General features: G+C 34.6%; 1 protein-coding gene across 3 annotated transcripts in view; it reads left to right on the forward strand.

Moving 5' to 3' along the window:
* Window positions 1-4,016: 4,016 nt before the first annotated feature.
* The window catches only part of LOC149784967 (metal cation symporter ZIP14-like), a 44,995-nt gene continuing 23,223 nt past the window's right edge, over window positions 4,017-25,788 (forward strand). The window contains exons 1-3 of one of the 3 annotated variants that reach the window (XM_089978625.1): window positions 4,017-4,425; window positions 15,557-15,752; window positions 24,510-24,679. In XM_089978625.1, the coding sequence (XP_089834751.1) occupies window positions 4,141-4,425; window positions 15,557-15,752; window positions 24,510-24,679 (651 nt within the window). In that variant the 5' untranslated portion in view covers window positions 4,017-4,140. Of the gene's footprint in view, window positions 4,426-10,752; window positions 11,355-15,556; window positions 15,753-24,509; window positions 24,680-25,788 lie in introns of those variants that run through there. The other 2 variants (XM_089978623.1, XM_089978624.1) reach the window with 2 other exon arrangements.

The following is a 25,788-nucleotide window of genomic DNA, read 5'->3' on the forward strand; positions in this document are numbered from 1 at the left end:
AATTAGATAGGGGGATTATACACCTAATAGTAGAAAAGAGATTGTTCATCAGATGGGTAGATAGGGCAGTGTTCACCTAATGGGTTGATAGGGGATTGTACACCTAATGGGTAGATAGGTAATTTACACCTCTCAGATACATAGGGGATTGTACACCTAATGATTAGATAAGGCTTTGTACACCTAATGGGTAGATAAGGGATTGTACATCTAATGATCAGATAGGGGAGCATTCACCGAATGGGTAGGTAGGGTATTGTACACCAAAGTCCAAAAAAGACAATCCCTGTTTTTCATTGCAGACCTTAGCAATGTTTTCCCCCAGGATAAAAAAGACTGTTTTTCAATTTTAAAAATGTTAAATTATAAAAAAGTTCCTGAAATTGATTTGTGCAAATAATTGAGGTGGTGGACCACTCCAGTTGCCTAAGTAATTATAATGTCCACCTTGGATTCAGGAGATTGCGGGTTTGAAGCCAGCTGAGTCATACCAAAAATGGTACTAACAGCTGCCTTCCTTGGCTGTCAGCATTAAGAGGTTAGTGTTAGGACTGGTCATCCTGGTGTCGGGATAATGTGACTGGGTGGGACATGATGCCAGAAGTATATGGCATGATGCCTCGGTGCTAGACATCACTATAAACTGCCACACTGCAGACATCGTAGTGATGTGACTCAAATTGTTAAAGCTATGTTAAAAAACACAAATCACAACTGAACTGATTTAGCCGCCCAGTACTTGAAGTTCTTTGTATTTTTATATACAGTATAACAATCGTTATATGTTCATATAAAATTAAAAAAATACCTACTCTAAATTTAAGACACTTGCAGTAGGAAAAACACACATTTTTTGACTAATGGGAAGATAAAGGTAAAACTCATTATAATGTGATGGCAGTATGTCTCCCATTTTTTAATTTAAGGTGACATCTTTTTTTAACATCCGAAATATATGGTCTCAGAAAATCTGATTATTTGTATCCCTAGCAGATTTTTAATCCCAGCACCAATTTTTAATTTTGTCTTAACTTCCAAAATTTTCTAAAACATTGCTAAATATGATTAGGGGGTTAGTTAAAACTGATGACATTGAAATTTCATTGCACATTTTCTGTGAGAAAGTTTTTTGAAAATATTTTTAATGTGATTCTGCTTATATCACGATGTTATTCTTTGGACCCTGAGCATCATGTTATAACACGTTTTATTTGTATGATAATTGTATACCTTCCAGTAATGGGTAGATAGGGATTGTACACCAAGAAGCATGTAAGAGATTGTACACATAACAGATAGATAGGGGATTGTATACCTAATGGGTAGATAGGTTTTTGTATACCTGAAACAGGTAGATTGGGGATTTTATATCTACCAGATAGATATTGGAGTGTTCAGCTAACTGGTAGATAGTTTGTACACCTAACAGTTAGGTTGTGGAGTGTTCACCTAACTGGTAAATAGGGAGTGTTCATCTAACAGGTAGATAGGAGAATGTTCACCTAAAGGGTTGATAGGGTATTTTTATATGTAACAAGTAGATAGGGGATTATACACATAACAGGTAGATGGAAGATTGCACACCTAATGGGTAGAGAGGTTGAGAGGATTGTATTTTAATGCTAAACATGTTCAAATAAACAGTAATTATTGCTATCTTCATATCATGTGCATTGTTATACTCTCCTTAGAGGGCCTCAAGGGAGAATAGTCCTTGACTAATGAGGCACCCTCTATAAATAAAGCATAATTATTATTATTATTATTATTATTATTATTATACCTAACAGATAGGTGATTGTACACATAACAGGTAAATAGTGGATTGTACACCTAACAGGTAGTAGAAGACTTGTGCTAGAAATGGTTGTAGAAGATTTATAAAAATGATACTAGCAGCTGCTTCACTTGGTGTTCAGCATTAAGAGGTTAGTATTAGGACTGGTCAGCCTGGTGTCAGGACAATGTGACTGGGTGGGACATCATGCAACATGTCTGTAGCATGATGCCCCAGTGCTAGACATCACTATAAACTGTCACACTGCAGACATTACAGAAATATCACTGACTTTTTTTAAAAGCTACTTTAAAAATCCAAACACACACACACCTAACAGGTAGATAGGTGATTGTACAACTAACAAGCAGAGAGGAGATTGTACACCTAGTAAGTAGATAGGGGATTGTACACCTAACAGGATAGATAGGGAAAGGTTCATTTTCTAATCATTTTGATTATTGTAAACTATGTACATGTTTAGAAGTTTTGGTAAATGTTGCAGCCATCGACATGATAAACTGAAGCATTATCTAGTCAACATCTGTGGGAGGTGAAGAACAAAGGAATTATGACCATAAATTGGCTGTAGAAAATCATCTTTGAAAGGTGAAGAAAAAAGCCCACTACAAATAAAATCTATAAACTAAATGTAAAATGCACAGCAAAAAACTATTGAGATGGTATAAGTGAATTTGAAAATGATTAAAGTAACATGGAAGTCAGAATACAAAAGGTGAACTCTTGCTTGCCATGTTATTGCTGCTTCACTAATGTTGACAGTTTTGATGTAGGTACATGCATTTCTCTCATTTGGAAACAACAGCATTTACATAAAAGATTTCAAAAGCAATTGATGCATAGCTAGCTAGACTGACAGATTTTGATTTTGTCATATGCTGGATGTTTTTATTTAGCAGGAAGGGTTTAGTTGTGCATATCAGAACATTCCTTGTACCATAATTCAACCTCATGTAGATCATAATAGTTATTTTAGAATGTTTTATTTAGCACATATTGAAACATACCATTTACCATGAAAATTGTGTTGTATTGCATTATTTAGGAACAGGGAAATATGACAGTGCATATCAGAACATTTCATTTACTATGAGGGAAAGGAGGTGGTTAGTACTAAACCGTACTGATATTAGTACCCCAACTTCGTGGACGTTGAGGTTACGACATCGTAGCTAGTTACTAAAATGCAATGAAATATAATAAAGTACACTCAAATATAGTCAAATAAATTACTTATTTCAATTATATAATGAATGTAATAGATGTTTTAATGATTATGAAAAAAAGAAATGCACATATCGTGATAACACTTTGCAGCTGTAAATCGGACTCATTGTAAAATCAATAACCTCATTTCAAAATTTCTTCACGTATTTCATGATACGTTTCACATTTTGTTTACTTATAGCATATTTTCACATATAAGTTAATATTATAATGCATTTTAAAGGTGGTTTGAGGTAGGTTTGTGGTCATTTGCGGTAAATACATGGACCCGATGTTAGCTACATATCTTAAAAGTTCTAATTATAGGTTTTCTAAAATCTTTATTGATACAATCATAATTACTAATCAATTATACACATTTAAAGGGAAATGTCTGTATTTCTTTATTACATGTTCCACGAAGAAAAAAAGAACATGTATCCACCTTCGCCACTTCCGTTGGCGGGTGCAGTTACTTTCTCTGAGAATGAAACACGTCAGTTCTCTACATGAAGTGCTGTGCATACTCCGAAGTTATATTCTGCTAAGAAAGCTGAGGGAAACCATGTTTGGCACCCTAAGTGATGATACTCAATTCAATTTACGGTTGTCTGTATTATATGTGTTTGTACCCGAATCAGCTAGGCCTATGGACCGAATCAGCCACGGTCCGAATCAGCCAGCATTCGTCTTTGCAAAAGAACAAGAAAGGCAGTCCATCAAAGGAAGTACTCTTCTACGTAAAGAATAAAATTACACGTCCATAAAAAACAAACCGAATCTAATTAAGTGAAAAACTAAAAAAGAAGCCGTGTTTTGTTGAATTTTCAGAAACTTCGTGTCGCTAAAATTTCTAGCTAGTCATGTATCTGTGTTGTGAAAATATATTTGAAGGATCGAGCCATATTATTGAAGGAATAATTTGTACACGTGTCCTTGATATACGTGTTCAGTGACATGTTCAGAGGTGAATGCCCTCCAGTGCAGTAGAGTCGGACTGACTGATTTTGAATAAACGTCATATGCAGCCAGTTGTACGACGAAAAGCAGAGTCTGAGACATCGGAATTAGTTAGGCCTATAGATAAATTTCACACAGCAGGTTTGACGGTCTGCAGCTCACGCGCACATTAAGTCATGTATGTTAGACTGACCGTTGTATATGTACTGTTCACTGTTACGCTGCAGTACTTGCATTCGAATGAAGATCTACACATTCAAAACCAACATCCGGACATTAAATTAATTCAGTCGTGGTACATAAAGCGACTTCGGACCAACTTTCAACAGAATAGTACAATAACGATCGCAGCATTAGATAAGCTTTTCACAAAACTATCACTTAACACAACGAACTCCAAGTTTTGCAACTGTATGAATGATACTGGTTGTTCACACACAGAAGAATGCTTCTTTACAAAGGTGAGTTTACACACTCCATGTATTATAAAAGTTGACTTTTACAGATTAATGACATCTCACAACAGCCTGTGCGGGTTCAAATCTTGGGCTTGGACAAAGTGGATATGTGAGAAAACTTGCCATTAGTTTCCTGCAGATTAGTGATCTTCCTGGGGTTTTCCCATGTTCTTCATCCACTAGATATTCAGGCCATCATGAAGTCTATCATGTAGTGGAAAATGGCGTTAAGCCCACAGCGACAATCACAGGATCAACTTGTTTCCATTCCTGATTTCATTTCATATCATGTTTTTGTCCATATTGTGTTATACAGAGTAAGTCAGCTACTATAGACCACAAAGGGTATACTAAAAACCACACAGAGGGATACTGACTTGGGAACAAAAAAAGGCCCTTGTAGCAGTTTTGTCTCTTAAAATTTAATGTATCCTCTGTATCTATACTAAAAGAAAGGGATAGAACTCTAAAACTTATATTTTTATTGCTGTTGTGATGATTATGATATTGGTGTTGTTATTTTGTTTTTATTATTATTATTATTATTATTGTCAATACCTATAAAATATAATAGTAATATATCTCATTGCATGGGTTGTCTGAAATGCAAATTCCTTGTGGCCTTTGTCTCTCTGGTGCCAGACCTATGAATAATACTACCAATTGGTGATTTTGATCAGTTCACTACAGTGTCAGATTTAACCCAAAATGAAAACTTTCTGAAAACCATTTATTTAAGAAGCTGATTTATGTTTTCTGAGCTTCTAGGGTGTAACTTTTGATATTCCTTCCCATTATTGAGAAAGTACGTTGAACATTCATCAGTATTCTAGACTATTCTAGACTTACTTTTACTCTATGGATTTCATAAATGGTAGATTAAAATGTTTTTTTGTTTGGAGAAATTAAGGTTCATCTCCATGATTTGAGTCAAATGGTCCTTGGTAGAGTTGCAAAATTAAGATCTCAATGAGGGAAACATTAAAACAGATGTACATGATAATTATATTTCAAGTTTCTAGATTCTTTTTTTTAATATCTCCGTCACTTTTATAAATAATCTAGATGGAGGACATGAAGGAACTATCTGTAGGATGGAAAATTTTCTTATACTGTAGCTGTAGCTGTCCTCTACTTGACCGGACAGAAATGGACACTACAACTGATAATACTGTTGGACACTGGATCATTCATATCATATTATTATGTAGGTACATTGGTCATGTGAAGGTCAATGATGATTGTGTGATATATTTCATAATACCATTATTAATAATCACTTTATCTGCATCATAATAATGGAAGAATTTACTTGCACATACTTGTTCTGTAAATATGTTGCCATGGTGATAAGATAAAGTATTTTGAAACTGATTTAGTCTCTATTAATAAAGGTAAATAAAACAATATTTTTAAGGCAACATCACCCTAGTTACTGTTAGTCAAATAATCTTTGAAAAGGTGGTTGTTTATCTTGGACCGACTTGCCTTTTGATCATCTTCGTGACAATAAACCTTATCAATTTACCTGAGATGACAGTTTTCCATGACCAATAAGCACTACTGTTTATACAGGCTATGGGTAGAATGTGTATGAAGAAAAGTCTCTCTCTCTCTCTCTCTCTCAAAACAACAGTGTCGGAGGGGTTTGGGAGTCAAAAATCTTGTTTTTCCTGTGACACATTGTGTTCTAGCAGGTTTGTTATTTGTGTGCTTCTTCCTTTTTTGTTTTTACTTGAATACTAGTATTTTACTTTTTTGTGTGTTCTGTAAGGGTTACAAACCTTTAAGGAGGGGCAAACATTGATTCATATCTTATTACACTCTCGTCTGTTCGCTTCAGAGTGGTAAGTGATTTTACCCACAATTCAGTTTTACATCCAGGATGTGACATGGGCAACAGTGATTATACATGTACATGTAAACAATTTGTCTAGTTTTACTGCATGAAACATTTATTAAATTGGTAAATGTGTAAACAATCATGCATGCAGCTGTCAGTGACACAGGAACTGCACATTGCAATTAAGTGATATATTTTCACATCTTTACATCAAGTGTGACATTACAAGGAAAATGGCAGAAGTTGACATGGAATGGCTATAGCATGTATTAAACAGTGTTGATTTATTGATAATGTTGATAGTTTCATGTTACCTTTAAACCACATGTTTCTGAACAGAACCTTTGATTAACAGCATTTTATTTTAAAGAGACTATTTAAAGTTTGTACACTTTAAGTGACCACATAGTTTTTTTGTCATTGTATATTGTTCAAAATTATTGCATTACCCTGCTCAGACAGTAATGTTCCATTATAGATTTTTTAAAATCATGTTCATATATGTAACAAAGCAGGATTGTATTGTATACCTAGCAGGTAGATCAGGGATCGTACACCTTACAGGTAGATAGGGGATTGTACATCTAACAGGACAATTAGATAGGGGGATTATACACCTAATAGTAGAAAAGAGATTGTTCATCAGATGGGTAGATAGGGCAGTGTTCACCTAATGGGTTGATAGGGGATTGTACACCTAATGGGTAGATAGGTAATTTACACCTCTCAGATACATAGGGGATTGTACACCTAATGATTAGATAAGGCTTTGTACACCTAATGGGTAGATAAGGGATTGTACATCTAATGATCAGATAGGGGAGCATTCACCGAATGGGTAGGTAGGGTATTGTACACCAAAGTCCAAAAAAGACAATCCCTGTTTTTCATTGCAGACCTTAGCAATGTTTTCCCCCAGGATAAAAAAGACTGTTTTTCAATTTTAAAAATGTTAAATTATAAAAAAGTTCCTGAAATTGATTTGTGCAAATAATTGAGGTGGTGGACCACTCCAGTTGCCTAAGTAATTATAATGTCCACCTTGGATTCAGGAGATTGCGGGTTTGAAGCCAGCTGAGTCATACCAAAAATGGTACTAACAGCTGCCTTCCTTGGCTGTCAGCATTAAGAGGTTAGTGTTAGGACTGGTCATCCTGGTGTCGGGATAATGTGACTGGGTGGGACATGATGCCAGAAGTATATGGCATGATGCCTCGGTGCTAGACATCACTATAAACTGCCACACTGCAGACATCGTAGTGATGTGACTCAAATTGTTAAAGCTATGTTAAAAAACACAAATCACAACTGAACTGATTTAGCCGCCCAGTACTTGAAGTTCTTTGTATTTTTATATACAGTATAACAATCGTTATATGTTCATATAAAATTAAAAAAATACCTACTCTAAATTTAAGACACTTGCAGTAGGAAAAACACACATTTTTTGACTAATGGGAAGATAAAGGTAAAACTCATTATAATGTGATGGCAGTATGTCTCCCATTTTTTAATTTAAGGTGACATCTTTTTTTAACATCCGAAATATATGGTCTCAGAAAATCTGATTATTTGTATCCCTAGCAGATTTTTAATCCCAGCACCAATTTTTAATTTTGTCTTAACTTCCAAAATTTTCTAAAACATTGCTAAATATGATTAGGGGGTTAGTTAAAACTGATGACATTGAAATTTCATTGCACATTTTCTGTGAGAAAGTTTTTTGAAAATATTTTTAATGTGATTCTGCTTATATCACGATGTTATTCTTTGGACCCTGAGCATCATGTTATAACACGTTTTATTTGTATGATAATTGTATACCTTCCAGTAATGGGTAGATAGGGATTGTACACCAAGAAGCATGTAAGAGATTGTACACATAACAGATAGATAGGGGATTGTATACCTAATGGGTAGATAGGTTTTTGTATACCTGAAACAGGTAGATTGGGGATTTTATATCTACCAGATAGATATTGGAGTGTTCAGCTAACTGGTAGATAGTTTGTACACCTAACAGTTAGGTTGTGGAGTGTTCACCTAACTGGTAAATAGGGAGTGTTCATCTAACAGGTAGATAGGAGAATGTTCACCTAAAGGGTTGATAGGGTATTTTTATATGTAACAAGTAGATAAGGGATTATACACATAACAGGTAGATGGAAGATTGCACACCTAATGGGTAGAGAGGTTGAGAGGATTGTATTTTAATGCTAAACATGTTCAAATAAACAGTAATTATTGCTATCTTCATATCATGTGCATTGTTATACTCTCCTTAGAGGGCCTCAAGGGAGAATAGTCCTTGACTAATGAGGCACCCTCTATAAATAAAGCATAATTATTATTATTATTATTATTATTATTATACCTAACAGATAGGTGATTGTACACATAACAGGTAAATAGTGGATTGTACACCTAACAGGTAGTAGAAGACTTGTGCTAGAAATGGTTGTAGAAGATTTATAAAAATGATACTAGCAGCTGCTTCACTTGGTGTTCAGCATTAAGAGGTTAGTATTAGGACTGGTCAGCCTGGTGTCAGGACAATGTGACTGGGTGGGACATCATGCAACATGTCTGTAGCATGATGCCCCAGTGCTAGACATCACTATAAACTGTCACACTGCAGACATTACAGAAATATCACTGACTTTTTTTAAAAGCTACTTTAAAAATCCAAACACACACACACCTAACAGGTAGATAGGTGATTGTACAACTAACAAGCAGAGAGGAGATTGTACACCTAGTAAGTAGATAGGGGATTGTACACCTAACAGGATAGATAGGGAAAGGTTCATTTTCTAATCATTTTGATTATTGTAAACTATGTACATGTTTAGAAGTTTTGGTAAATGTTGCAGCCATCGACATGATAAACTGAAGCATTATCTAGTCAACATCTGTGGGAGGTGAAGAACAAAGGAATTATGACCATAAATTGGCTGTAGAAAATCATCTTTGAAAGGTGAAGAAAAAAGCCCACTACAAATAAAATCTATAAACTAAATGTAAAATGCACAGCAAAAAACTATTGAGATGGTATAAGTGAATTTGAAAATGATTAAAGTAACATGGAAGTCAGAATACAAAAGGTGAACTCTTGCTTGCCATGTTATTGCTGCTTCACTAATGTTGACAGTTTTGATGTAGGTACATGCATTTCTCTCATTTGGAAACAACAGCATTTACATAAAAGATTTCAAAAGCAATTGATGCATAGCTAGCTAGACTGACAGATTTTGATTTTGTCATATGCTGGATGTTTTTATTTAGCAGGAAGGGTTTAGTTGTGCATATCAGAACATTCCTTGTACCATAATTCAACCTCATGTAGATCATAATAGTTATTTTAGAATGTTTTATTTAGCACATATTGAAACATACCATTTACCATGAAAATTGTGTTGTATTGCATTATTTAGGAACAGGGAAATATGACAGTGCATATCAGAACATTTCATTTACTATGAGGGAAAGGAGGTGGTTAGTACTAAACCGTACTGATATTAGTACCCCAACTTCGTGGACGTTGAGGTTACGACATCGTAGCTAGTTACTAAAATGCAATGAAATATAATAAAGTACACTCAAATATAGTCAAATAAATTACTTATTTCAATTATATAATGAATGTAATAGATGTTTTAATGATTATGAAAAAAAGAAATGCACATATCGTGATAACACTTTGCAGCTGTAAATCGGACTCATTGTAAAATCAATAACCTCATTTCAAAATTTCTTCACGTATTTCATGATACGTTTCACATTTTGTTTACTTATAGCATATTTTCACATATAAGTTAATATTATAATGCATTTTAAAGGTGGTTTGAGGTAGGTTTGTGGTCATTTGCGGTAAATACATGGACCCGATGTTAGCTACATATCTTAAAAGTTCTAATTATAGGTTTTCTAAAATCTTTATTGATACAATCATAATTACTAATCAATTATACACATTTAAAGGGAAATGTCTGTATTTCTTTATTACATGTTCCACGAAGAAAAAAAGAACATGTATCCACCTTCGCCACTTCCGTTGGCGGGTGCAGTTACTTTCTCTGAGAATGAAACACGTCAGTTCTCTACATGAAGTGCTGTGCATACTCCGAAGTTATATTCTGCTAAGAAAGCTGAGGGAAACCATGTTTGGCACCCTAAGTGATGATACTCAATTCAATTTACGGTTGTCTGTATTATATGTGTTTGTACCCGAATCAGCTAGGCCTATGGACCGAATCAGCCACGGTCCGAATCAGCCAGCATTCGTCTTTGCAAAAGAACAAGAAAGGCAGTCCATCAAAGGAAGTACTCTTCTACGTAAAGAATAAAATTACACGTCCATAAAAAAGAAACCAAATCTAATTAAGTGAAAAACTAAAAAAGAAGCCGTGTTTTGTTGAATTTTCAGAAACTTCGTGTCGCTAAAATTTCTAGCTAGTCATGTATCTGTGTTGTGAAAATATATTTGAAGGATCGAGCCATATTATTGAAGGAATAATTTGTACACGTGTCCTTGATATACGTGTTCAGTGACATGTTCAGAGGTGAATGCCCTCCAGTGCAGTAGAGTCGGACTGACTGATTTTGAATAAACGTCATATGCGGCCAGTTGTACGACGAAAAGCAGAGTCTGAGACATCGGAATTAGTTAGGCCTATAGATAAATTTCACACAGCAGGTTTGACGGTCTGCAGCTCACGCGCACATTAAGTCATGTATGTTAGACTGACCGTTGTATATGTACTGTTCACTGTTACGCTGCAGTACGTGCATTCGAATGAAGATCTACACATTCAAAACCAACATCCGGACATTAAATTAATTCAGTCGTGGTACATAAAGCGAACAGGGAAATACGACAGTGCATATCAGAACATTTCATTTACCATGAGGGAAAGCAGGTGGTTATGTTGGCCTGTATTGTTTGACATCAGGAAGATTTGGAAGTGCTTAGCAGGACATTTCCATTTATTATGAAGGAAAGTAGGTCATCATTTTGAACTTTCTGACAGAGCATAGAGACGTTTTGCAGTGCATGTCAGAACATTCCATGTTCCATGAAGAAGAGAAGGTATAGCGAGACAAATTTTCTATGTCTTTGCATGCTTATTCATGAATGTTAACTTGGGGCTTTTCTCATTTTCAATTTGAATTGTTTTGGCCATGAAAATGTTGTTTTGATATCTGATATTTCAACCACAGCAGCCATCTTGAAAATCTTGTTTTTACTACTCCTCATGAATGGATGGTCACATCAGCATGGTGCTTGCTACTCTTCCTGAATGGAAAGTCATAGTGACATGGGGTTTTCACCAGACAGTTTCTTATGATGTTGGTTTTAAATCAGAAGTTTCCATGTGCACATTAAGTATGGCTGTCACATTGGCATCGTGAAAATCTTTTGACTACTGCTCTGGGTTTTTCACTAGAAGACTTTTATAATGTCTTGCCCTTCTTAAATTAAAATGGTACTGATCAGATATCCAGTATGGCAGAGCAGCACTAGACTGGCCATCTTTAAAATCTTGTTTCTTCTATTCTTCTTCAGTGCAAAGTCATTTTGACATGGGGTTTTCATCAGAAGAGTTTTTATGGTGTAAACTTGGTTCTAAATGATAATGATGCAAAATGGCCCTCAGTATGGCTGGTGGCCATCCTAAATATATTGGTATCTCTACTTCCATATGGATGGCTGAATTAATATGGAGTTTCACTAATATAATTCTTATGAGACATTGTTGGTCCTAAAGGAAAATGGTATGAACCATACCTTCAATTTGGCTGCCACAGTGCCTGTTGCTGTTATTGCTTCCCTTGAATGGATGGTCATACTGGCATAGTTTTCACCAAAAGACTTCAATGATGTCTAAATGAAAATGGGGCCAATCTGACATCCAAGATGTCACCACAGCAACTAATTTGCAAAGCAAAAATCTTGTTATCACTGAAGATTATAAGAAATGGATTCAACACTCAGTAGTTATGGTTGAAAGGAAGCAATGGTTTTATCATTGATTCCTGGAAATTGTTTTTGCCCAGTATTGTGTCTTGTTTCTTCTTGTGTTTGCTTCTAATATGGAAATCACATTTAGAACAGAGAATCCTTTTTATTACCAATGTGTTTTGGTGGTGTTACCAGAAAATTGTTTAATTCATTTTATCATAAAAGAAAACATAACTGTCTTCAGGGTTCTCAAGCACATGAGCTTCTTCTGAGTCCAGTATGTGTGAAATTCTCCAAGGATGCGCTATTTCTCCTTGTAATGCATGCTTGTGATGGGACTCATTTTCCCCCAGGACACTTCCCCCTTTTCATATACTGGTCAGTCATAGCCAATCTGCAAAATAGTAGAATGCTTGATTTAAATAAACATGCATGAAGCCAGTGTGACTAATTAACAGTTAAATCCATAACATTGGAATTATCTTGTGAAAAGGACTGACCCTCTGAATTCTACACTGATATACTTAAAGAACCATGTTCTCGTGAGTGTGTATGTAATCCCCAGAATTTGATTGGCTGAAAAAAATGATGCACTATTTTTGTTTTAATAGTGTTTAAATTAAATTGGTAATAATGCCAATATAAATCATGAAAGTAATCAAAGCTTTCTTAGTTTGATTTGGACAATATTGCTAAGAATTCAATCCCATTATTATTAAAATAGTAAGCATGTGCTTTTTCATTTACCTTTCTATCATTCTGAAACTGAGGGACTCCCAAGTTTATGGCACAGACTCTCAATAATATGCTGGGGACTCTTGAATTCCATGAGTGATGAGTTCAGGACTCCTTATCCTGAAATTCTTTTGAAAGTGCAATTCTTGTTTAACCCTTTACCTCATAGAGCATAGTTACAAAGTGCAGTGCACTATAAATAGAACACCTGTTACCTATTCAACTCCATACACATAGGCCTGCCTGTTAACTGTTAAGCAATATAGTGTATGTTATGTTTACCATCAATTTTAACCATTTTACATTTTTGGTACACATCTGTTATGTGTGGAAAAATTTAAGAGTAAAATCCGATTGTTATAGCTGTGTAATTATTTTTCACGGAAGAATTTTTTATGTATTTTAAAATCTTGAGAGAACTCATTCACCATCATGTCAGTGAGGCCACGTGACCAACTGTAGCTGCCATTTCTCATACTCAAATTTACAAGTTTTCCGTCTGCGTCTACACCACTAAGTCAGCTGAATTTGATAATTTACGAAAACTAATTGCTGCCTACATCAATATCAGAGCATTTACCAAAGTTATTGAATCTTTCATAGTTGTGATTCTAATCATGAAAACTTTGTAAGTACTGAATGAAATCCACGACCAACATTTTGGAGAGTGGAGATTACGACCCAGTTTCTATAAATAGCAGATGTCGACCAGTGCATAAACAGTGACCACGTGATCTGACGTAATTGTCATTCGCAGAAATGAATGTAGTATCTAATGGGGTTTTCCCTGAAGGTGGCGCTACGAAAACTAACTCAAAATGGCTGATGTTTACAGCAGGCATCTAATGATGCTTCCATGCGAATGGAGTAGAGGTGTCAAAAGGTGCTTCCATGCGAATGGAATAGAGGCGTCCAAAGACGCTTGCATGAGGTAAAGGGTTAACATCAGGGAAGTAAGAAACAGATTCACCAAAAACATACTAGTGGTGATATCAGCTAAACCATAAATCTGGTCAAAAGTGCAAAAGCACAGTGTGGATGTGATGGTAATTTTATTGAAACTCCCATTTCACCCATGACCTCAATCTGCAAACAAAATGTGTACAAAAGCGGTGCTGGTACCAAACATGTATTTGCATTAACATATGTCTTTAAGAATGGTTTGTCATCTGGGAAAGTTAGAGATGAATTCTGGAATCATTTTTATCTCATCTGGCCTTAATTCTCCACTGTGTCTTGATCATGGTTTGTCTTCAGGCATCCAGATATTTTCAACTTTTTTTAAGACCATCAGACAAGTTTCAAGCATGCTGGAGAGCATCCTGTTTTTAAGGCCTTTGTACAAAAAAATGATGCTGATCTGCCAGCAAATATGGCTGCCATTACTAAAAACCTTGACCGCTGAACATATTTGGATAGTTTGTTGAAACCCCAGCCCCGATGACCTTTTATCTTTTCTTTTTTTTGGAGGGGGAAATGATCCATGTTAAAATATGGCCACACAAAAACCTCTTCCATCTGCTCTTCTGAAATACCTCCTGACCAGTTTTAACCAAACTTGGCAGAGAGCAACCTGACCTAAAGGCATCTCAGATTTGTACAAGTGATACCAATCTGCCACCACTATGGTTGCCATTTTAGTATTACTAATTATAGAAAAATATCAGTAATTCCTAATTGCTTTACAAAATTTGACCCAAATTTACAGAAAGTATCTTGGTTTGAATACCTTTCAGACTGGTACAAAAAATTACACTGTCAAAGATGGTTGCCATTATTCAGAGTATAAAATATTGAATCAGCTTTATGAAAAAATGTTGGACAGAATGTGACCTATTGTGACATAAAGCATCGTGGCATAGAGGCCTTTTATTATTGGTCCAATGATACTGGTATGCAATCAGATATAGACGAAGATACGAAACCCAGAGAAACCTTAAAAAATAATGTTTTATAATATATGGAAACCACATCACTTGAGCATTTTCAGCAGAAACCACTCTAATGTCCCAGATTTATTATTCAAATATTGTTCAGCTCAGCATTTTGGATTGCATGGGTTATGATGTAGAAAACCAGCAGGACATTATTTGTAATCTTTAAAACTTAATGATTGTATGATATTACTGGGTTGGATTTTTGAATTGGGTTGATACTTATCTGAGTACCGGTAACATTTTCAGGAGTAATTTCTCAAGTTTGTATTTCTATAATCACAATATTTACACATTTACCATGTATATTTGCTTATAACATGAGTCAGACTGCAAACAACAAAGATCCTGATATGCTGTAGAATAATGTGCCTGCATATCAGGTTTTATGTTGTTTGTTTTACTGATTATTCCTAACAAACAGCAGAGACCCAGATCTGCCAGTTCAATATGCAATGGCAGATCTGGGTTTCTGCAGTTTGCTGTTGGACTTGACTTATAAGCCAGTATATTAAGTATATTTAGACTAGGTAAGTCCAGTTGTTGGCCCTAGCAGACTCCTATAAGATCCAGAATTTATAGTTTTAAAGTAAATACATGTAGTACAATGTATTGTCCATATGGCAGTTTAACCCTTGCTTTGTTTTGGTAATATTTCAGTGTCTGTCTCCAGATGCAATGCTGGAAGTTTCAAACATTATGCCACCTCCACAGAACATTTCCGACACAGAATTGACCACTCTGTCCTTTATCCTCTTGTACCAGTTGATCAATCCGATCTGCAGAGTTGATGGCAGCCAAACAGGGGACATGCAGCTGGAACAAGGCCAGCGTCGCCATCCAAAGTCAATTGAAGGTCAGAAATGGAAGCATATTTCCACATGAGGTTCCTTTGTAGACAGGTTTTTAGTGTCAGACATTTTTGTGGGGTATCAATTTTCATGGATTTCATTGTGGCCCCAAACCACAAATTTAAGGACCAAACAAAAAATTAGCGACAAACATATGATAAAGAAGCCTCTGCCTTTATTTTACTGTGTTGCATTCTTAGAGATCAACAAAGCCTTTGGTAAATTCACATCATTTCTCTGATAAGAAATGAATAGCTTTTACAAGTGTTTGCTTTCTTTTAACCCTTAAAAACATAATTAAAATGAATTTTATAATGTTTCAATTTATGCATATTTAGCAGTCATTTGCACTTACTGCCTTAATTCAATATTTTGTGACACAAATAAGGATAGAGAGATACAAGAAAAAGCATAAGGTATTCAAAAGCTAGCATTAATAAAAATGAAAGGTACAATAAGTGATACTGTACTATTATATGAAAATTATATTTCATATCTGTTCAAATTGATTCTTCATTCAAGTTGAACTGTTGTTGAAAAATGTAAATCCTCCTGAAAGTGTGTCACATTTTATCCATACATGCTGTATCCAAATGAACAACAATACTGTAAAAGGAACTACTGCTTGAAACATAATTTCTAAAGAAACACAGGCATATGTACTAATTACCACAGAGCCTTGAAAGTCACACTTCACTGATATTTGGAGAAAACCGCTGAATCAGCATTGTGCTAATTAAGTATGCTGTTACACACTAGAGCTGGGTGTACTGAAATATTACTGAATAAACCTTGATATGTACCACTATATACCACTATTATATTAGGACCAACAATTTCATTTTCTGGGGCAGGAGGCTGCCACTCTTTGCTTTTAAATTTCTGTAGGCCAGATATCTTGCACTGATTTATAGCAACATAACAGCATTTTATATCTATTGTATTATTTGAAAAAGAACCCAATTATCTCAAGATTTGAAAAAATTTAATGTCTCAGGTCAAAAGAAAATTGCCCCCTCCCCTCTTGACAATTAAGCAGTCAGTTCCTTATGGTAGATAAGATTGCTGTGTGTATGTTAATTGTTAAGTTATCAACTGAAAACTGTGGAATGTTTAAGCTTACACTATAGCTAACACCCTGTAAAAAATCTGTTGACATTAGAAAACGTCTTGATAAAAATAAGAAATTTGACACTGCAACCCATAATATGCTTGTTACTCATTCGATATAATAAGCAGTGAAATTCAGAGTGGGACACCAACACCCAGGCCAAATATTTATCATTCAACATGAATCTGCTTCATTGATAAAGTTTTATGTAAGGTCTAGTGGTTGAAGTTGGTTTGTTCATGAACCAGACAGAAACAAAGTAATGAATCAATTCCTTTTTTATTTAGATAGCATCTTTGTACTTTGATGGGCACTGAACACATCAAATGTTGACACTGCTTTCTGACCATATTGAACAAGGGGTGGTGGTCACATTAGTTTAGGTGTGGTATGACATTATCTAAACCACTGGGGATCTAACTTGACTACTCTTAAGTGACTGTGTTAATGCCATGGTGATCAGAAAGTAATTCATGGTGCAGTGTTTTGAACTATTTTTGAATGAAGTCTGATTAACTTAGTGTTGTTGATTGTAAGTAGTTGATCTTGTCAGGCATTGGTCTGTGACCATACAGGTGGTAGTAGTGTTGTTGATTGTAAATAGTTGATCTTGTCAGGCTTTTGATCTGTGACCATACCGGTGGTAGTAGTGTTGCTGGCTTTGTTGGCTCCATTTTTGATGTTGAGTGTGAGTGACAGTTGTTTGATATACAGGTGGTAGTATTGTTTTAACCAGTGAATTGACTGCCATTTGTTTGATAACCATTATATTTCTTGCTTTATGGAACATTATATTATGGTGCAGTGTTTTGAAGTATTCTTGAATGAAGACACCACATACATGTACATTAAAAACTGATTAATTTATTTGTTGATTGTAAGTAGTTGGTCTTGTTAGGCATTTGATCTGTGACCATACAGGTGGTAGTAGTGTTGTTGATTGTAAGTAGTTGGTCTTGTTAGGCATTTGATCTGTGACCATACAGGTCGTAGTAGTGTTGTTGATTATAAGTAGTTGGTCTTGTTAGGCATTTGATCTGTGACCATACAGGTGGTAGTAGTGTTGTTGATTGTAAGTAGTTGGTCTTGTTAGGCTTTTGATCTGTGACCATACAGGTGGTAGTAGTGTTGTTGATTGTAAGTAGTTGGTCTTGTTAGGCATTTGATCTGTGACCATACAGGTGGTAGTAGTGTTGTTGATTGTAAGTGGTTGATCTTGTCAGCTTTTGATCTGTGACCATACAGGTGGTAGTAGTGTTGTTGATTGTAAATAGTTAGTCTTGTCAGGCATTTTATCTCAGACCATACAGGTGGTAGTAGTGTTGTTGATTGTAAGTAGTTGATCTTGTCAGGCATTTGATCTGTGACCATACAGTGTTGCTGGCTGTGTTGGCTCCATTTGATGTTGATTGTGAGTGACAGTGTTTGATCTGTGATTATACAGGTGGTAATATTGTTTTTACCAGTGAATTGACTGCCATTTGTTGAAGTGTAGTCAGCATGATCTTGTTTGTTTGTATTCTCTGTTTGGGAGTATTTGTTGAGGTTAATCCTCACAAAAATCTACAAATATGAAACATTGACAGGCAAAACCATGAATTTAAGAACTCACAAAAATGTCTTTATAAAAAAAAAACAGGAAGATTGAGACCCACAAAAATAAATTATTCTACTGTGTACATGTATGATGTAATACTTTTGTCTTTCCATTTCTTGATAACAATTCAAGATATAGCAAGATTGTATTTGTTTTCGTCTTGTTATCCATGTCATGTGCAGATGAAAAAATAGGGAAAACATAGTACATATATAATTCCTGTATGTTTTACCAGTTCTTTATTTGATCAGATAAAGAGGCAAATACAAATCGTATTATCTCTCCTCGCTTTACATCTGGCGAGATTGGACAATTAAGTTATTCTATCACATTGGGTGAGCAGGAAATTTGTTCATGATAATGGTTTGACCTCATTGTTTCAGTTCAAGGTGAAATGAAGATAGTGGCCAAATTTGAGAACTTAATTAACTGTAGATTATGTTTCCACTTTCTATGCCTAGTATAATATCTTTATCTTGTGATAAGCCAATAAACCATTTTTGTGTATTTTTGACAAATATTTTCCATGGTACACCTTGAAAAATACTTGATTGTGGAAAAGTTTATTTTATCCATGAAAAGACTTTGAATTTTTTGAAAATTACTTTGAATTCTTTCCAAAACTCCATGAATTTATTATGAGGAAATACAGAACATTAAATATGAATAAAATTTATCAATTATCAAATTCAGAGTTTGTTATTTACTTATCCCTAAATAATACATTAATAAATAAAATAGAACAAAATTGGGTTGATCAAATGACTTGAGTAAATGATATTTGCAATAGTGGTGTGCTAAATTAGTTACAAGTTTCTTTTACTTGTGTACCACTTCATGCAGTACAAAAATAAAATAAGGAAAAAGAAATGGTCCTTTAAAATTTTCATAATTCTTTGAATAGTCATAAATGACAACTCTCACATAGCTACTTAGGATATTTCTCTGTTACCCCCACCCCACACCAATTTTTGACAGATTTGTTAGGCTGGACTTCTGGCATACCTGCCAAATATCCAGACAGTGTTGATTTGAAATTTTTTTTCAAGAGTTGACGTGTGTTTAGAGGTCCCAAGGGTGGTCAGTGCCCAGAGTCCCCAAAGAGTGATGTGTGTTTACAAGTCTCAAGGGTGGTCAGTGCAGGGCCCAAACAAGTAATGTGTGTTTAGAGGTCACCATGGTGATCAGTACACTGGGCTACAAAAAAGTAACATCATGCAATTGAGAGGAAGTTATCTACTCATATAAGCCATTTGGAAATTCAGATTTAAATAAAATATATTTTTCCTGAAGCATTTTAATACACCTACCAATAGATTACAGTTGGCTGTCTTACTGACTGGCTATTTTAAAATAAATTGGGGAGGGGGAGTCTGAAGCATATGATTTTGTTTCAAACCATGGCACTTCTTTTTTCTTTTGCAGTAAGAAAAAAAAAATTAAAAAATTTTCACTGAAGTTAAACTGGAAACTAATTATGGTCAGTAAGTAAATTACTGAAACTTATATTTAGAATATTTTTGGTGAACCAATCCATTATGGCCACCACAGCAGCTATCTTGAAAATCTTGTTAAATTATATCTCTACTCTACCTAAATGGAATGTCATAGCAACATTAGGTTCTCACCAGAAGGCTTCTTATGTTATAGTTTGTATGTGTACTAAATGAAATTGGTGCCAATCTGACATCCAGTATGGCCACCATGGCAGCCATCTTGGAAATTTTGTTTTTGCTACTTCTGAATGGAAGTCATAACAGCATGGAGATTTCATCACGATAGTCATGATATCTAGTTCAAACGGAATAAAAATGGTACTTATCTGGCCTCAAATATGGCTGAGACAATGAACATATTTAAACTCTTGTGACTGATTCTGCAGAATGGATGGTCATATCAATGTAGAGTTTTTGCCTAATGGTGTCTAATATGACAATATAGCTGCCCTAGTGGTTGATTTGAAAATCTTATTACCCAGGAATATCAATGATGATTTCAACACTCAGCAGTTAAAAAGAGGAAATGGTCTTATCTTGAATTTTTTAAAATTCTTGTCAGACAGTAGAGCATGAGGCCATCAATCCCTTTCCACTAAAAGTCTCAAGATATCCAGTTGGTTTCAAATGAAAATCATGGACAAATTGTGAGATGATGCTTTATTTGCACCGTTATGCTTATTTGAAGATGAATATTCTGCTAAGAACAGTACCTAGATATACTGGAGGAAAAAAAATTGAGAATTACTGCAAAAAATTGAAACTACTGGTACTGAAACAAAGCAGCATTGTTCTCTTTCATCTACAAGAATGCCATGTCTCTTAAACATAAGTAATGCTGATAGTTCTAAACTGAAAAATAAGCTTTTAAATAGAGACAAAAAAACTCATGGTTCATGCAGTGTGCATTTGATTGGTGCACAGAATCGCTGAAAAACTAGAACTCATATTACACAGAAAACTCTAGAACACCAACATGCAAGGTACATTTAACATGATCAGTGACAACAGAAAAATTGTAACTAAAATACTAAGATTGGGATCATACTCTGTATCTATGCCATTAGTCCAGTTATGAAGCATCTGATTTTATCATATTATCTGCTACAATTCTCACCTGAATTATTATCAGATGCTTTTAATAAGCAAATTGTTGGTAGAAATGTCTGTAGCAAATCAGAAGCAAAGATGTTTAATTGTGCTATAGATAACTTTGATGTCGATGCAAATGATTGCTTCTTTCATTGCCCTCTCACTTGTGCTAAACCATTTTGTATTTTAAAGGAGAAACTGTTATGTATATCTATATTGTGTGTGTAAGTTTTGTTAGAATGTAATTTAAGATAATGTTTATATAGATAACTTTTGTCCATGATTGTAAGTTGTAAATAAACATGTTTACATTTCTTTTCAAGTTCTGAACATTCAAGAAACAGACTTGTTCATAATTTGTGTGGAAGTTTCCATTGGAATGACTTGCATGTTGGCCAGGTGAAAATGTGTGCAAATAAGGACCTGATAAACAAATAATTCATTCCTATCTTAGACCAGTCTCTGGAATCCATTAGTTATCAGAGTTTCCTGTTGTGTTCAGATATAATTTTAGAGAAATTATTTATTTAAATTATTCATTTGAATTACTAAGTGCTCGTTGACTTTGAAATAATGTTATTTTGGAATTATTATGAACTCATTCAAAGTCATTCTGGATTGCATTATTGTGGTACATCAGGACATTCAAGACAGATGGAATTAATTCTGAACATTCTATACTATTGGACTTGTGATGAGACATTTAAGATCATTTGGGATATAATTAACAGTACTATAAGTGTCTCATGAATTTTTTCTTTGTATTGTAGAGAGATAAATAACTTGTTGATTTTACTTATCACCTCTTTCTGTTACTTAATTTAAGACATAGTGTCATAACACTATCAGACAAAATCATATGTTTCTATGTCAGTGATTGTTTTTCTTACAACATTGAGTCACACATGCCTGTCAATGATCCATTAGACATTGGTGATATCATACCTACCACATTACCAGACTGTGTTAAGATATTTTGAGATTCAGAAAGTGTTTTGAGGCTGGTGGGAGGTGGCACGTGAGCTAAAAAAGTAAGCATTTTCCAGTAAGTTATCTTTTCTTACAAACCCATGTAAAATTACTGGAAATTCAAATTTGATTAAAAGAAAATGACATGTCTGTTACTTTTCAGCAGTTAGTATACTTACAAACCAAAAATAGATGATAGACTTGGCAGTGTCCAGTATCATCACCAAACACATGCACACACTTGCCGACACTCAATAAATACATTTACCAGGCACACAGTACCAATAAACTGCAAAAAGTATACAAAATTTCTGTCTTTAAAATTCATTGGATTCTGGAATAATTTTCTTAAGTAGATGCAATCTTCTTTGCTGCTCTCAGTAGTTGTGTTGGGGTTTTAAGGTAATTCAAATGTTTGTATTATTCTTGGCATTTATTTGAGGCTAGATGATACTGTTGTTTGAATTTCCCTGAAGATTGCATTAGATTTTTCTGAGCATATAAGGGGATCATTCAGGATTTGTATTGCAGTGAGAAAGTGGTAACCATGCTAAATGGTTATTGTACATGCTAGATGGTGTTGCTATATTAACAGCTATTGTACATGCTAGATGGTGTTGCTATATCAATGGCTATTGTACATGCTAGATGGTGTTGCTATATCAATAGCTGATGTACATGCTAGATGGTGTTGCTATATAATGGTTATTCTACATGCTAGATGATGTTGCTATATCAGTAGTTATTGTATATGCTAGATGGTGTTGCTGTATCAATGGTTGTTGTATATGCTAGATGGTATTGCTGTATTGATGGTTATTCTACATGCTTGATGGTGTTGCTATATCAACAGTTGTAGATGCAGGTGGTGTTGCTATATTGACAGTTGTTGTACATGCTAAATAATGTTGCTACATCAACAGTTGTTGTACATGCCGATGGTGTTGCAATGATAATGCATGCTGCACACTCCAGAATGACTAATTCAGCATGGTGTTTGCAATGTGCAAAATAAAATGCTCCCCCATGCAACTTTGCTTCACAAAGTCAAACTTTGTCAGCCATGAGTTCAGAAATTTAGTTTTGCTGGACTTGTACACTATTCGGACTACCAGAATAACAGTGTTTTATTTTATATATGGAGTAAATTCCGTCATTAAAGAAACATTGCTGCACATGACAAACTTGCTGGTAATCATTTTATAATGATGGTATAAGCATTCTCATTCAAGTCAGTGATTTGTAATAACTTTTCTTCTTCAGCAGGTATCTCTATGACTGTACCTAACTTAAAACAAATTGGGTTTTCCACTTACTTTATCTATGCTAATAACCTTGGTCTTTCCCACAGTAGTCTTCAGAGGAATTGACACAGCATTATCCTAGCTTTTCACAGCCAATTAAATAATCTCTGAAATGGTGGTTGCTTATATCTGACAACCTTATCTTTGAATTGACTTTATGATTATAAGCTGTATAAACTTCCCTTAGAATATAATTACAATGGCTCAAAGCAGGACTGATTACGGTTTATACATACTATAAGCTTTGAATGTGTATAGTGGTGGTCAAAAAATCTTTTTTTTTCTGCTAAGATTAATGAAGGTCATCATTTTGGGGGGCAATCATGTCTGGGGGTGTGGAAGTAAAATTCATATTTTTCATTTGTCATGTCATGTTGTGGCAGGTACATGTATGTGATATATACAATCACATGATTGTGAACAGTGACTATATTCAGTTTCATGATTGTGAACAATTACTATGTTCAACATACAGCCTGATCAACAGGTACATTATGCTAAGACAGATCAGGAACTGTGTTGTTCAGTTTGCCTCGACTTACAGCAATACAGATGGTAGTTTTAATTCTATTTTGCAAAATAGCACTGAGGAAGATATTAGATCAATACAGACTTTCCTAATTTACTTTTCAGTGCTCTATGGTGATGATAATCAGATATAATGATATCATCATTATCCTATATTGGTGCTAGTGATCACCAAAATTAAAATGGTGATCACGATTTGGCAGTTCATTTAATAAAATTGAAGAACTTGTCTATGTTCCATTTACCCTCACTTGTGCTTCAGGGACCCCCATATTTTTTAATTTGACCCCCAGTTTTGATACCAAAGTTAGTTCTTTTTTTAGTCTGACCCCCAGTTCTGACACTAAGGGGATTTTTGACTCAATATTGCACCCATAGAGGATACACTGGCACATTAGGTGCAACATATTTTCAGAGACAGAGAGAACATATATTTAAAAAGACTAGATAATAATGGGTAAAGATATGAGCTGAATATGAGCCTGCAAGGAATGCAAAATTCTGTATTGTAACCCTTTTCAGGTGCACTAGACAATTTCACATGTCGTTTTTTTTTTTAGGGCAGAATTTGGTGGATAGATAGGAAGGACATCATAGCATCTTACCTAGATGTTATTATTTATGACAATAAAAAATTACCTAATAATTGGTTTAATTTGTTTCAGCTTGGGGATATGGCATTCTGTTTGTGACTGTCATCTGTTTGGGTTCCCTGCTGGGCATTTTTGTTCTGCCCTTCATGAAGAAGAAGGTCTATAAGAAGATCCTGATTTTCATGGTGGCCTTGGCGGTGGGAACTCTGGCGGGCAGTGCAATTCTTGTCCTAATTCCAGAGGTAAAATATTACCATATTGTTGGGAAATATAATTAAAAGCATAGGTAACATGGTATGGAGACCAGTTACGATTGTCCTCATACAGTATTGAATGACATCTTGAGGTTTTGATGGAGATTTGGTATATTAACTCAATTACAGGCAACCACTCATGGTTTCTAACAATATTGGAGAAAAAAATAAAGTTTTTTAAAAGAAAATTTAAAAGTTTTATTAAAGCTTGAATTCTGGAAAAGAATCACTGGGACATATTTATTGTGTTTTCAGAGTTTGTATACATGTTTATTCTGAAATTTATTATAAGCAGATTTTAACTTTTGACTTACAGTTTTACCGTATCTCATTCTCCAGCTTGTATCTTAACCAATTGCTGTCGTATTAACCTTGATTGTTTGATGTAATCAGGAGGTGGATGTTACTTTTATTCCTCCATCAAATATATTACCCAATTGCATTAATGTTAGAAATTACTTCTGCCATTATTTTACTTTGTAATGATATTATTTTTACTTTGTAATGATATAAGCAGTTCCACAATGTTGTGTAATCCATATACAAGAGATGTATGTGGGATTACTATTAAAAACTGTTGTGTAATCCATATACAAGAGTTGTATGTAGGATTAGTATTAAAAACTGTTGTGTAATCCATATACAAGAGTTGTATGTAGGATTAGTATTAAAAACTGTTGTGTAATCCATATACAAGAGATGTGTGTGGGATTAGTATTAAAAACTGTTACGTAATCCATATACAAGAGATGTATGTGGGATTAGTATTAAAAACTGTTATGTAATCCATATACAAGAGATGTATGTGGGATTAGTATTAAAAACTGTTATGTAATCCATATGCAAGAGATGTATGTTAGATTAGTATTAAAAATTTATGTAATCCATATGCAAGAGATGTATGTGTAATTAGTATTAAAAACTGTCATGTAATCCATATACAAGACATGTATGTGTGATTAGTATTAAAACTGTTATGTAATCCATATACAAGAGATGTATGTGGGATTAGTATTAAAAACTGTTATATAATCCATATACAAGAGATGTATGTGGGATCAGTATTAAAAACTGTTGTGTAATCCATATACAATCCA

Source organism: Sinohyriopsis cumingii, chromosome 13 (assembly GCF_028554795.1).
Source record: "Sinohyriopsis cumingii isolate HCF-2022 chromosome 13, ASM2855479v2, whole genome shotgun sequence".
Taxonomy (NCBI): Eukaryota; Metazoa; Mollusca; class Bivalvia; order Unionida; family Unionidae; genus Sinohyriopsis; species Sinohyriopsis cumingii.